This window comes from Pristis pectinata, chromosome 31 (genome assembly GCF_009764475.1).
Source record: "Pristis pectinata isolate sPriPec2 chromosome 31, sPriPec2.1.pri, whole genome shotgun sequence".
Taxonomy (NCBI): domain Eukaryota; kingdom Metazoa; phylum Chordata; class Chondrichthyes; order Rhinopristiformes; family Pristidae; genus Pristis; species Pristis pectinata.
Window position 1 is genome coordinate 12,232,459 of NC_067435.1, and position 15,275 is coordinate 12,247,733.

At 45.5% G+C, this 15,275-nt stretch overlaps 1 protein-coding gene across 1 annotated transcript in view; it reads right to left on the reverse strand.

Annotated features, from left to right (window-relative positions):
• Window positions 1–13,311, reverse strand: part of ppan (peter pan homolog) — a 55,069-nt gene extending 41,758 nt beyond the window's left edge. The window contains exons 1-5 of the mRNA XM_052041842.1: window positions 13,079–13,311; window positions 10,458–10,628; window positions 8,288–8,389; window positions 7,838–7,888; window positions 5,655–5,825 (exon numbers count right to left, since the gene is read on the reverse strand). Of these exons, the coding sequence (XP_051897802.1) occupies window positions 5,655–5,825; window positions 7,838–7,888; window positions 8,288–8,389; window positions 10,458–10,628; window positions 13,079–13,096 (513 nt within the window). The 5' untranslated portion in view covers window positions 13,097–13,311. The remainder of the gene's footprint in view (window positions 1–5,654; window positions 5,826–7,837; window positions 7,889–8,287; window positions 8,390–10,457; window positions 10,629–13,078) is intronic.
• Window positions 13,312–15,275: the final 1,964 nt, after the last annotated feature.

Sequence of the window (15,275 nt, forward strand, 5' to 3'; positions counted from 1 at the left end):
GGGCAAACCTGGTTTGTTTTCTCTGGAGTGTCGGAGGTTGAGGGGAGACCTGATAGAAGTTTATAAGATTATGAGAAGTGTAGATAGGGTAGACATTCAGAACCTTTTTCCCAGGGTCAAAATGTCAAATACTAGAGGGCATGCACTTAAGGTGAGAGGGAGAAAGGTTAAAGATGTGCGGGGCATGTTTTTGTTTTACACACAGAGAGTGGTGGGTGCCTGGAATGGGCTGCCAGGGGTAGTGCTGGAAGCGGATACAAAAGTGGCACTTAAGAGGCTTTTTGATAGACACATAAATATGCAGGGAATGGAGGGATATGGATCACATGCCAGCAGAAGAGATTTAGTTTAATCCAACCGTGCTCAGCACAGACATCGTGGGCCAAAGGGCCTGTTCCAGTGCTGCTGTAGGAGGGCGTGGTCCAAATAGCTTGCCCCACAGCTGGGTTGGGACAGCATGCAGCCCGAGCACAGCAGAAACAAAACCTGCTCCTGTCAGACTCAGCCATTCATACAAGACAGCATCCTACTGCATCGGTCTCGGTTACCTACTTCCCTTGGCTAGCTGAGGATGTGTCCCCTGCAGAGGGAGGTCATCTGGCTGAGGTCACCTAATACCTCAAAGAACAGGGAATGCAATTTGTACATCTTAAGGTCCCTGCTGTTTACACTATTTGTCTTACCAGAATCATGCATCTCAACAGATCAGATCATGGAAGCTTTGAGATGAGTTTTTGCAACCAACAGCCTCCCTGAGGAAGTGGCTTCTGATCACAGGCCTGAGAGAAGGTTGGAACGGTGCGTTGCATGCCTTTGTTCTGATGGAATCCAACATACCTTAATGTCCCCTTACCACCCAGCATCTGAAGGGGAAGCTGACAATCTGCACAGTGAAGGAAACATTGAGCAGGAAGTTTGGTGCAGCCCAGTCTGGGAAGGCAAGTGGAGGAAAAGAAACACCAGAGGGGGCAGAAGTTACAAGGCTGAGAGAGATGGTTTCAGCTGGGGGGCCAGTGTGAGAGTACTCCACCCACCAGACCATGGAGAAGTGGCAAAAGGGAGCCTTTACATGTCTTGGACGTAAGGAATGGGAGATACGTTGTCAAAAGGTTCACGTTGATCAAGTGATACATTCATACGATACCCAAGAAGATGGTGATTGAGAACATGAAGTGCAGGATGAGTGTGAGGTATGGGATTGGTTTAATGGTGCAGCTGCTCCTGGGCAAATCATGTGCCTTGAAGCATCAGGGACCCAACAGAGAGAACACACAGCCACCCTGAAGAGGAATCCATGAGAACTGAAGGCGTCTGGGTGGAAATTTAATGGTGTCAAAAACGCCTTAGCAGTTGAGATCGCAGAGACTATAACAGCCCATAGGTCAGCTGAATTTATAATTAAAAATAGCATGTTTACACATTCAGTCCCTTCATCTCAGTCACTAATATAGGTTACAATCAGTTGAGGCCCCAATACTGGTCTCTGTGTCACCCAACCAGTTACTTATCGCCAATCCAGTTGACACATTTATGCCAATTGTGTTTTCTGTCAGTGAGACATCACCCATAAGAACATAAGAAATAAGGAGTAGGTGTAGGCTGACTGGCCCGTTGAACCTGCTCCACCATTCAATAAGATCATGGCTGATCTGGCCATGGACCACCTACCTGCCTTTTCCCCATAACCCTTAATTCCTGTACTATGCAAAATTCTATCTAACGTGTCTTAAATATATTTAATGAGGCAGCCTCTACTGCTTCCCTGGGCAGAGAATTCCACAGGTTCACTACTCTCTGGGAAAAGCAGTCTCTCCTCATGTCCATGCTAAATCTATTCCCCTGAATCCTGACGCTATGTCCCCTAGTTCTAGTCTCACCTACCAGCAGAAACAACTATCCCTTTCATAATTTTATATGTTTCTATAAGATCCCCTCTCATTAGAACATAGAACAAAGAACAATTACAGCACAATTCAGGCCCTTCAGCCCACAAAGCTGTGCCGAACACGTCCCTACCCTAGAAATTACTAGGCTTACCCAGAGCCCTCTATTTTACTCAGCTCCATTACCTATCTAACAGTCTCTTGAATGACCCTATCGTATCAGCCTCCACCACCGTTTCCGGCAGCCCATTCCACACATTCACCACTCTCTGAGTAAAAAAATTACCCCTGACATCTCCTCTATATCTACTCCCCAGCACCTTAAACCCATGTCTTCTTGTGGCTACCAATTCAGCCCTGAGGAAAAGCCTCTGACAATCTACCCTATCAATACCTCTCATCACCTTATACACCTCTATCAGGTCCCCCCTCATCCTCCGTCTCTCCAAGGAGAAAAGGCCAAGTTCCCTCAACCTGCTTTTATAAGGCTTGCTCCGCATTCCAGGCAGCATCCTTGTAAACCTCCTCTGCACCCTCTCTATGGCTTCCACATCTTTCCTGCAGTGAGGTGACCAGAACTGAGCACAATACTCCAAGTGGGGTCTGACCAGGGACCTATATAGCTGCAACAATACCTCCCGGCTCCTAAGTTCAATTCCCCGATTGATGGACAATACACCATATGCCTTCTTAACCACAGAGTCAACCTGCGCCGCCGCTTTGAGTGTCCTATGGACTCGGACCCAAGATTCCTCTGATTCTCCACACTGCCAAGAGTCCTACCATTAAGACTATATTCCACCAACATATTTGACCTACCAAAATGAACCACTTCACACTTATCTGGGTTGAACTACATCTGCCACTTCTCAGCCCAACTTTGCATCCTATCTATATCCCTCTGTAACCTCTGACAGCCCTCCAAACTATCCACAACACCCCCAACCTTCGTGTCATCCGCAAACTTACTAACCCACCCCTCCACTTCCTCATCCAGGTCATTTATAACCTCCCTGGTCTTAAATTCAACTCCTCTAGCAATGAAGGTCAAACATCCATTTGTTTTCTTGATAACCTGTTGCACCTGCAAACCAATCTTTTGCAATTCATGCACAAGCACTCCCAAGTCCCTCTCCACAAAAGCATGGCGCAATGTTTCACAATTTAAATAATAATCTGATGTTATATTTTTTCCCCCCCAAAAGTGGATGACCTCACATTTACCAACATTGTACTCCATCTGCCAGACCCTTGTCCACTCACTTAGCCTATCTATATCTCTCTGCAGACTCTCCGCATCCTCTGCACAATTTGCTTTTCCACTCAACTTGGTGTCAAAGCAAACTTAGATACGCTGCACTCAGTCCCCTCTTCCAAATCGTTAATGTATATATTGAACAGTTGCGGCCCAGCACTGACCCCTGCAGCACCCCACTCACCACTGATTGCCAACCTGAGAAACACCCATTTATCCTAACTCTCTGCCTTTTGTTGGTTAACCAATCCTCTATCCATGCTAATACATTACTCCAATTCAATGCATCCTTATCGTATGGATAAGTTTTTACAATGTGGCACCTTATTGAACACCTTCTGGAAATCCAAGTATATAGCATCCACCTGCTCCCCTCTATCCAATGCACTCGTTATATCCGCAAAGAACTCGAGTAAGTTTGTCAAACAGGACCTGCCCTTCATGTTGTGTCTGCCTGATGGCACCACTTCTATCCAAATGTCTCAATATTTCTTTCTTAATGATAGCCTCAAGCATTTTCCCGACTACAGAAGTTAAGCTAACTGACCTATAGTTACCCCCCTTTTGCCTACATCCTTTTTTTCAAAACAGTGGCATGACGTTCGCTGTCTTTCAATCCACCGGGACGTGCCCAGAGTCCAGAGAATTTTGGTAAGTTATCACAAACGCCTCTACTATAACTTCTGCCATTTCTTTCAGTACCCTGGGATGCATCCCATCAGGATCAGGCGACTTGTCTACCTTTAGGCCCACTAGTTTGCTCAGCACTACCTCTTTAGTGATAGCGATTGTATCGAGGTCCTCACCTCCCATCACATCCATAACATCTCTCTTTGGCACATTAGACATGTCCTCAACTGTGAAGACCAACACAAAATAGTCATTCAAAGCCTTGGCAATTTCCACATTACCCAATATTAATTGCCCCTTCTCATCTTCCAAGGGACTTACATTCACTTTAGCCAGTCCCCACATCTAAACCAAAATACTAACCACAACCACATGTGCTCTTATCCTCTAACCTTCTATGCAGCACCGTATCAAATATCTTCTGATAATCTAAATACACCACATCTACTAGTATATTCTTTGTTACATTGTCAAAGAACTCTTGCAAATTTGTCAAACAGTTTTCCTTTCAAAAACCCTCATGTTGCATCTGCTTGATCCTCATAATTTTGTAAACGTCCTGCCATTACACGATAGCTATGTTCCTAAGAAACCTCACGTTATAGAAAGTCACGTCATAGCAGAACAGGCTGTAGCTGCCTTCAAAGCTCAGGTTTAAACAGGTTTTTTCTAATCGCGCTATAACCATTGCAGTCCGCATTATATGAATTAGCGTTCTGCTATAATGCGGACTGCAATGGTTATAGCCCTAATCCATCAATCACATTATAACCAATTCACATTATGGAAACACACATTATAGCAGAACTGTCGGTACCTCATCAATGACAGCTTCTAGCATTCTGGGCTAACTGGCTATAATTTCCTACTTTCTATCTGCCTCCTTTCTTGAATAGTCCCCTTACAGCTTCAGTTTCCCAATCTCTGGGACCTCTCCACAATGGAGGAAATTTTAGTCAATTACAACTAATGCACCCACTCTGAAGCCACTTCCTTTAACATCCTAGGATGTGGGCTGTCACGTCTGGGAGACTTGGCAGCCTGCACAGCCATTAGTTTTAACTAATACTTTTTTTCTAGCTATTATCATAAGGATGTTCTTAATGTCTTTACTGAGAAGTTACAAAATAATTCATTTGAATTCATTTCTCCATATCTCATTTTTAATTCCCCAGGCACACCCTCCAAGGCTCAAACATTGACTTTATTCTTTGTAGAATTTCTTCTCCTGTTTTCATATTATTTGTTAGTTTACTCTCATACTTTATCTTCTCTTTCTTTATAATTTGTCATCCTTTGCTGGTTTCTAAATATCTCCCAATCCTCTGGGCTTTTACTAATCCTCATAAAACCAAATGCCTTTTCTTTCAATTTAATTCCACCCTTAACTTCCTTGGTCAGCCGTGGATGCTTCATCCTTTCTTCCTCACTGGAGTATACCTCCACTGGGATCTAGGAAATGTCTTCCTAAATGTCCACCACTGCTGATCTACCACTTTGCCCAGATGACTTAATCCACTTTTAGATGCAGTTTTCTAGTTGTCCTCCATCAATTTTTAGCCCACCTGGAGTCTCAACTCCTTTGCTGGGACTCCATTAGTTTTAAGGAGCATCTTAAAGAAAGGAAGAAGGGACAGGTTTTAGGAAGGGAATTCCAAAGGGCCTTGCCAGCTGAAAACACGTTCACCAATGGTACAACAAAAGAAGTCGGGACTGGCGAGTGGGCGTTGGAGGATGCAACTCTGATTGTCACTCTTCTCTCTCTCTCTCTCGAAAAGGACACTCTCTGATCCAAACATCACTTCACAAAGCCAATCACAATTCCATCACCCGCCCGCCTAATAACCAGCCCTGGCCCCACTTCAACCCCTTCTGCAACCTCCTACCTTATAGACATTTATTGTTGGGAACAAGTTCTGGAACATGGTGGCCATCAGCTTGATGTGCATGCCAGCCTTTGCAAAGTTGCTCAGCACCAGCAGAGGGTGATGGGTAAACTGGCTCTCGTGCATCCGGTGCCTCTTCAGCGACGAGACGACATCCTTCATCAAGGAATACTGGGAATCACAAGGACAGGATGAATCTGGGAAAACCGCTCACCATGGTAAATTGGTCTATCACTGTCACGTGTACTGAGGTACAGTGAAAAATTGTGTCTTGCATGCCATCCATACAGACCATTTCATTACAACAGCATATTGAGACAGTGCAAGGGAAAACAATAACTATGCAGGATAAAGTGTTACAGTTACAGAGAAGGTGCAGTGCAGCAGACAATAAGGTGCTGAGATAGATTATGAGGTCAAGAGCCCACCTTATCGTAAGATCGGTTAAACCCTCAGGGGGAAGTTATGAATTTTTGGGATACTCTACCCCAGCTGGCAATGCATGCTCAGTTGCAGAGTGTACTGAGGGTTGAGAGCAGTAGGTTTTTGGACACTTGAGGGCATGAGAGGATATGGGGATTGGGCAGGAGAGTGGAATTAAGATAAAGAATCATTGTGGACCCATTTGGTGAATGGCAGTGCCAGCCAACAGCTATTTCTCATGTTCTTTAGAGGTGGGAGTTACTCATGTGGGTGCAAAATGATGTTCCAGGAAGGCCAAAAGGAATGAAGAAACAATCAGAGGAGCTTGTGGAAAGACAATGGTTTGAGGGACCTGATGATAGGGTGGACGTGGGGTTAATCCTCAGACAGGACTGCATCATTGACACAAGCGATGGAGTGGCTTTTCCTAAGTTTTCAGATTTGGCAGCTGTGGGAGGATGAGAGGGAGGCAGGGGAAGAGGCAGATGTAGCCCACGGAGATGGGAGTGGAACCAGAGAGATGGAGCAGAGAGGGGTGGCTGTAGTATGGTGTGGGCCCAGGGAGAAAAGCAAGATGGAGGGGGAAGTAAGAGGGACAGGTGTGGTCAGAGGAGTGGGGGCAGGGAGGGACACAGGGTACAAGGGAGGAAAGGGATAGTCCCAGAGTGGGGCAGGGAGTTGGAAGGGTTACACGTGCTATTTCTGGGCCCTGAGATTGGTTTGTGGATTGGGTTGGGATGGGGGTGCCTGACTCCATGTGATAGACTCCTACTGTATCTTCAATATTCACCTGGGCCAGCAGCAGAGGAAAATAAGGCTCATGGACACCACACTGGAATATGGGCAGAGATTGGAGTGGGAATCAAATCTGAAAACTTAGGAAAGGACGCTCCATCACTCGTGCCAACGATGCAGTCCCTGTTTGAGGAGTAACCCCAAGTCTACCCTGCCATCAGGTCCCTCAAATCCTTGTCTTTCCGCAAGCTCCCCTAATTGTTTCTTCACTCCTATCAAACCAATTACCTTCCATTCCAGCAGCAAGAAACCTGGCAACTGAGCAGCTATCATGTCAGCCCACAGAAAGGACTAAACACAGGCCAGAAACAATCAGTGGGATTAAGTAACGGAACACAAGTAGGGCCAATACCAGAACACAACACGATTAATATTGGCATAACATTCTTCTGGATCTACTGGACTGAGGGATTTGGATTCAAGCTTTTGGTATCCCGGGAGATACTTAATTGTAACTAATCTCTATCATTTTGGCTTCAAGAAACTGACTGCCTTTCCACAGTGCATTCTCTGGTTCCAAGCAATCTGACCATTCAGTCACGAAATAAGAGCACATGATGCTAGAAACGCTCCGTAAGTCAAGCAGCATCTGTGGCGAGAGAAGCAGAGTTAATGTTTCAGATTGAACACCCTTCTTCAGAACTGGGAAAGAAGTATAGTGTGTTCTGATGAAAGGCCTTCAACCTGAAACATCATAACTCTATTTCTCTTGCTAGAGATTCTGCCCAATCTGCTGAATATTTCCAGCATTTTCTGTTGTTTTTAAAATCACATTTTCAGTATCTGCAGCTTTTTAAAATTTTGATTCATTTATTGATGTACATTAGATGCATTGAGTTCTGATTTATCTGTTGGGGCAATCAGACATCAGCCACCGATGTCTGATCTGTGGGAGTCCAAGATCGCTACCTACAGCGATCACCCAAGGGAAACTCTGAGCATACAACAAAACAGGACACACTTACCTGGCGAACTCTGAAAGTCAGTGTGGGGCCTCTTGGTAAACGAGCTAATTTCTGAGAGGGGTGGAGAAGAAAGAAAATACAAGTGAGTGATCTGAAAATAATGCTGCACCTTTATCAGTAAAACCTTCCCCCAATCCTGGCAACAAACCGAGCCCTAGAGGGACGCGAGACAACTTGTTTCCGAGGCTTCTGTTAATCTGGTTTTGCGACTGGATGCCAAGTATGTAAAAGCAATTGGGGTGAACTCACTGCAATCTGCAGTGCTGTTTGACGCCAAGGGGAGAAGGCAGGTGGAACTACTCGGGCATTGGGCAGAAAGAAGAGGTTCACCACAAACTGTCGAAACCTTCACAAGCCCACCTCTCCAGTGGACTAGTGTCAGGTCACTTTCCTGTTGAGAGGAAGAACAGGCATAACATTTGCAAAAGGGACTGAGCTTCACCTACTTACAAAGTTTACACTTGTCGGTGATTTTGTAAAAATTAAGAAGTGCGTCACCCCAAGCGGTCCAGCCACCGAGACAAAATCTTTCAGCAAGTTCTTCTTCCGCACCTGAAAAATGATTTTATTAAGAAACTGAGTCCGAGTTGCCTCGTAACACCATCGTTACTGGAGGAACACCAGCATTAATGTTTTCTTTCAGTGATATCTCCCATTTTAATAAGCTGATCAGATACTTATGTGATCCACATCATCACTTACAGACCTGTGATCACCTGTACTTTCAATGTGGTACACTGCTTAAATCTTCTCTGCAGTCACTTGCCAAACCTGGCGGAAGGAGATAGTCAGCTGTTGCCCCCACCACATGGCTCCAGAGGACATCAAATGAAATTTTCACCCACTCATCACAAGACCTCATCAATGTTATGGTGCTGAGGCAATAATCAGAGTCAAGATACTGAACATCCATGATCTAACTGAACGGTGGAACAAGGACAAGGGCGTGACTGACTTTCTATTGTGACCAGCAGATCCTGGTAACAAAGTCTTCCCATTTACTTCATGCTGAAATCCACTGATCTGTTTCGCCTTTCTCCGATCTCTCCGTCACTTCTGGCCAAGTTGGATGAATGTCTCCTGTTCCAGCGATGTCAGGCCACACCTCTCTTTGATCTACTTAGCCAGCTTGTTTCATGGTCAGATTATAGATGACCAATCTGATGTCACCATCCAGGCTAACGACCTCTCAGCAACCCATTTGGACAAGTCTGTGCCCATCCACGCTTAACACATCAGTTTTTGGCTGGCGATCAAGCTGTTTATTTCCCATTATGGACTGTAAATAGTTGAGACCTCCGCACCGATTCCAGTGGCACTCACTAGTTAGTGAGCAGATGACCCATCCCATCTTACTCTTTGCTTTCTGTAAGTTAACCAATCCTCTCAATCTACGCTAACATATTACCTTCAACACCGTGGTCCCTTATCTTGTGTGGTAACTATCTACGTGGGATCAATTCTCAATCTACGCTAACATATTACCTTCAACACCGTGGTCCCTTATCTTGTGTGGTAACTATCTACGTGGGATCAAATGCCTTTTGGAAATCCATCCACATCACATCCGTTAGTTTTCCATTATCCACTCTACCTGTGCCATCCTCAAAGAATGTTAATAAATCCATCAAATGTAATTGCCCCTTCACAAAACCACATTGCCTAATCACCTGATGATTTTCTAAGTGTCTTGTTACCACTTCCACAATAATGGATTCTTGCATCTTTCCAGTGACAGACATGAGGCTAACCATTCTACAGGAGAAGCAAAGGTCTACAGATGCTGGAATCTAGATGAAAAACACAATGATGCTGGAGGAACTCAGCAGGCCAGGCAGCATCCGTGGAGAAAAGCAGGCGATCAATGTTTTGGGTCAGTCCTGGCCCGAAACGTTGACCGCCTGCTTTTCTCCACGGATGCTGCCTGACCTGCTGAGTTCCTCCAGCATCATCGTGTTTTTAACTGTTCTAAAGTTCCCTCCTTGAGTAGTGATGTTACATTTGCAGCTTTCCAATTCACTATCCAGAATCTTTGGGAAAACCACAATCAATGCATCTGCTGTCTGTCAGCCACTTCGTTTAGAGCAGAGGGTTCAAGCTGTCACATCCAGGGGACTTGTCAGCTTTTTGTCCCGTTACTTTGCTGCCCATCCACATAATGTTGTTAGCATACTTTTTCTATAATCCTTTCCCCTTCATTCCTGTTTATGAAACTTTTGTTTTATAAAGCAAACAAATAATTGCTAAATCCGAGTCAGCAGGAGACAAATTCAGAAAGCAAAAAACTGCAGATGTTGGAAGTCTGAAATAAAATCAAAGAGTGCTAGAAATGTTCAGAAGGTTAGACAGCATTTGTGGAGAATGAAATGGAGTTAATAGTTTGGTTCAATGAGGAAATTCCTCTGCAGGTGAATCCATAGGCCTAAGAAGGTCACTTCTGATTTCTGGACACCTACTTAATCAGACAGGAAAGTGAACAAGGTCAAGGAACATCCATGATTTTGTTTTACATGGCCTACCTTGTCTCCTATTTCCTATGCTCTTACCCATTCACATGCTTGTAGCTAGTTGCTTCTCATGGAAGTTTCTAAATTACAAGACATTGCAGGATAAGACTCACCGTCAGCGAGCGGGCAGTGTAAGGCTCCATCACCCGCCTCATATCTGTGATCAACTGCAGCACATTACGTCCAACTTGACCTCGGTGGAAGACAAAGGAATGAGGGACGCTGGCAAAGTCCTCCTGCGCGAGGTGGATTGCATTTGCCCGAGCTTTCTTCTGGTTCTTAGTCTGAAGCATGATTTAGAGCAAAATTAATCATTAAAACAGCAGTCTGAATAATAAAAACATTGCAATAGTGCCTATACTGCATTATCACTTCTTTGGTTGTGAAGAGCTTTGGATCATCCTGAGGTTATGGAAAACCTCAAAAAGAAACACAATTCACAGGAGCAGAGAATTCCAGGGATTCACTACCCTCTGCGAGAAAAAATTCCTGCACACCGGTTTTAAGTGACCTCCTGTTATCTTGAAACTGTGTCCCTTCATTCAAGAATCTCCCATTAGTGGAAACACCTCAACATCTAAACACTCATGCTGCCTTAGGATCTTGTATGTTTGAATAAGATCGCCTCACGTTCTACTAATTCCCAAGAGCACAGATGCAACCAGTTTAGCCTCTCTCAACAGGATAATCCTCTCATCCCAAGAATTAACCTGGTAAATCTCCTATGGATACACGAATTCTAAAACCTCAAGGAAACACACTCTCAGTGGAGCTCCTCAGTCCTTTAGTGCTTATGTTTAAGAATTGATGAAACATTTTCTGGCTCCATTTTTGATCCCTCTCGTGTAAAATTCCCACGTGCACAGGTCCACTTTTCATGCTCAGATCTACAATTGACTATACCATCTGTCTTAGTCAAGCCCAGTGTCTCCAATGCAACAGAAGCTGGAAATTTGATATCATTTTCCCTTCCCATGCCTTGGAGATAGAGTCCAACTATGACTTCTTACAAGCACCCACATCATGATCAGACTCAGCAAACGCCAGTCTGCCTCATCACCCACCGCTCACCAGATAGACCTATGCTGCATCTTAACTTATCCAACCACAGGCTCCAAAAGCCCTGCTTCCTCCACGGATAACAGGATTTTACCTGAGGCTGCCTTTCACCTAAGTGTGCAGAAAATCTGCAAACATCCAAGGGAAGGGGAAGGTAGTTCACCTTCCTTGTCACCATGTTGGTTGAGCACAGGATAGGACTTCACTGGGATTAAGCACCAGCCATTGCTCAGTTGGCTGCAGCCTTACCTCCTGAGTCAAATGGACATGATTCCAAAGACCAAGAACAAAACCCAACCCCACTCTCCAGGGGAGCACTGCTACACATCAGAGGTGCTCCTATGTGAATGCGACATTAAATGGAGATCACATCTGCTCTCTTGGGTGAGAGATCCCACAGCACTATTGGAAGAGCAAGGAAGCACTAGAGACACAAGAAACTGCAGATGCTGGAATCTGGTGCAAAAAAGAAACAAACTGCAGAATTCCACTCCCCACTCAGATGCTGCTCAATCTGCTGAGTTCCACCAGCAGTTTGTTTTTTGCTCTTGCTTATTCTAGGGCTAAGCAGGCTGGACATTTTCCCTGACTGGGTCAAGAGAGGAGTCACAGTCTCTCAGAATAAGGGGCAGAACGTGTAGCAACGAGAAGAAATTTCTTCATTCAAAAGGTGGTGAACTAGAGGAATTCTCTCCCACAGAAGGTAATGGAGGCCAAGTCACTGAATATACTTAAGAAGGATCCAGATAGACACAGAAAGGCATCAAGGTTGTGGGGAGAGAGCAGGAATGCAGTAGCCATAAGGAGAGGTTGGACAAACTTGGACCATTTTCTCTGGAGTGTTGGAGACCGAGGGAAAACCTGGTAGAGGTTTATAAAATTATGTGTTTTTCCCAGTGTGGAATTGTTAAATACTAGAGGATGTAGCTTTATAGTAAGAGAGCGAAAGTTTAAGGTAGATATGCAGAGCAAGTTTTTTTTAAATACACCGAGAGTGGTGGGTGCCTGGAATGTGCTGCCAGGGGGAGTGGTGGAAGCAGATATGATAGTGGTGTCTAAGAGGCAGGCACGTGAACAGGCAGGGAATGGAGGAATGTAGATCACGTACAGACAGAGGGGATTATTTTGGATTGGCGTCACAGTTAGCACAGGCATGGTGGGCTAAAGGGCCTGTTCCTGTGCTGGAGCAACAAACAATCTGCTGGAAGAACTCAGTGGGTCAAGCAGCATCGGGGGGGGCGGAAATTGTCGACGTTTCTGGGTTGAAACCCTGCATCAGGACTCAATGCCCCAGTCCTGATGCAAGGTTTCAACTTTGAATATCGACAATTCCTACCCTCTACCCCACCCCCCCCCCCCCCACACAGATGCTGCTCGACCCTGAGTTCCTCCAGCAGATTATCTGTTGCTCCAGAGTCCATCATCTGCAGTCTCTTGTGTCTCTATTGTTCCTGTACTGTTCCAAGTGCCCAGATAAAGGAACGCACGATATCCTATAGAATGGGAGAGCAGGCCCGAAGGGCCAAATGGCCTTCTACTAAGTTCCACGCCCGTCAGCCTGGTCAGGAGTTATCCCTCAGGTGCGTCCCGGTGACAGGTCAGGCAGCCGAGCGGCGTCGCCCGGACCGGGACCGGGTCTGAGGCCGCAACGTCCCCGTGAGTCCCCCCAACTCACCCGGCTGCACTTCCCCATCGTGTGGCTCGGCCCGGGTCCTGCTGCTCCGGCCTAGCCCGCTCTCACACGCGGTTGCCGGGGCTCCGGGTCCCGCTCTCACACCCGGTGCCGGGGCTCCGGGTCCCGCTCTCACACGCGGTGCCGGGGCTCCGGGTCCCGCTCTCACACGCGGTTGCCAGGCACCGCCATTACCAGCCCGCACACCACGTGCCCCCCGGTGCACCCACTCAGCGCTCCGGCGGCGCCCACACACACGCAGCTCCCGAACAAGGTTCCGACCCCATTTGCTTCCATTTCCAGTGCGTCTTCTTTCCTGTAGCGGCACCCCACAGCCTCAGTACAATTTTAAACATAAACATTTCTGCAAAGGAGGAAGTGCATTCGCCAAAATGCGCACAAGATCCGACAAACAGCAGCGTTGACATAAACTTAGAAATTAGGAAGGAGTCATGCGGTCCATCGACCTTGTTCTCCCATTCAACAAGATCATAGTTACCTGAACTTGGCCTCAGTTCTACTGGCTCCACATAATCTTCGGTTCCTCTAATGACCAAAAATCTATCTTGGCATTAACTATATTCAATGGTTCAGCCTGCTCAGCTCTCAGAATTATAAATTATCAACTCTCAGAGGTGAAATTTCTCCTGATCTTTGTCTTAGATGGGCATTTCCTGACTCTGATTCTATACACCCTGGTTCTAGCTTCCCTCACGAGGGGAAACATCTTCTCAGCATCTCATAAAAATCAAAACATCTGCAGAACTCGAAAAGGACCTCAACCTGAAATATTCATTCTGGTTCTCGTTCCACAGTTGCTGCCTGACCTGCTGAGTGTTTCCAGCATTTTCCTCACTTTAACCCCAATGCAGGTTTTTGACATTTTTAATAAACGAGTGAAAAGTCAGCATGGATAAATGGTATATTATTGTCACATGTATCAAGATATAGTGGAAAATTTCTGTTTGCATGCATCTAGATTGATCATTCCATACATAAATACATCAAGGTAGTACAAAAGGGGGAAAAACACAAAATGCGGAATAGAGTGTTACAGTTACAGAGAAAGCACAGTGCAGGCTGACAAATAAAGTTCATGGATCATGATGAGGTAGATTGAGAGGTCAAGAGTTCATCTTTATTGTATAAGAGGTCCATTCAAGAGTCTTACAACAATGGGATGGAAGCTGTCCTTGAGTCTGATGGTACATGTTCTTGGATCTTCTGCCTGAAGGGAGGGAACCGGAGAGAGAATGATCAGGGTGGGAGGGGTCCTTGATCATGTTGGCTTTTTCTCCCCCGAGGCACCAGGAAGAGTATACACTGGAAATGGAGACTTGAAGTTACAATCAGATCAGCCATAAGCCGGTTTCCAGTGAGTACCCATTTATCAGATATTTGCTACTCACTTAACCCATCTCTATTCCCATTCATAGCCTCCTTATATCCTCTTCACAACTTACTTTCCTACCTACCTTTATAGCAAACTTAGCAACCACACCTTTAGTGCCTTTATCCAAGTCATTTATATAAATTGTAAAAAGCTGAGGCCCCAGCACCAATCTCTGTGGCACATTCCCTATATCTTGACAACCAGAAAAGCCCCATGTATGCCAACTGTTTCCTGTTAGCCAGCTAATCTTCTACCTACGCCAATGTTACCTCCAACATCATGAGCTTTTATTTTCTACAATATCTTTTCATGCGGCATCTGACCAAATGCCTACTAGACAGCCCAGTTATTGGAATTAGTTTACTATTGTCACTTTACCGAGGTGCAGTGAAGAAGTTGTCTTGCACACAGTTCGTACAGATCAATTCATTACACAGTGCATTGAGGTAGCAGAAGGATCCTTGACTTTCTAACCAACAGACCGCAATCAGTGAGGATAGCCGGCAATACCTCCGGCACAATTATTCTCAACACTGGTGCCCCACAAGGCTGCGTCCTCAGCCCTCTACTCCCTATACACTCATGACCGTGTGGCCAGATTCTGCTCTAACTCCATCTACAAGTTTGCAGATGATACCACCGTTGTAGGCCATATCTCAAACAGCGATGAGTCAGAGTATAGGAAGGAGATAGAGAGCTTAGTGGAATGGTGTCATGACAACAACCTTTCCTTCAATGTCAACAAAACAAAAGAGCTGGTCATTGACTTCAGGAAAGGGGGTGGTGTACATGCACCTGTCCACAGCA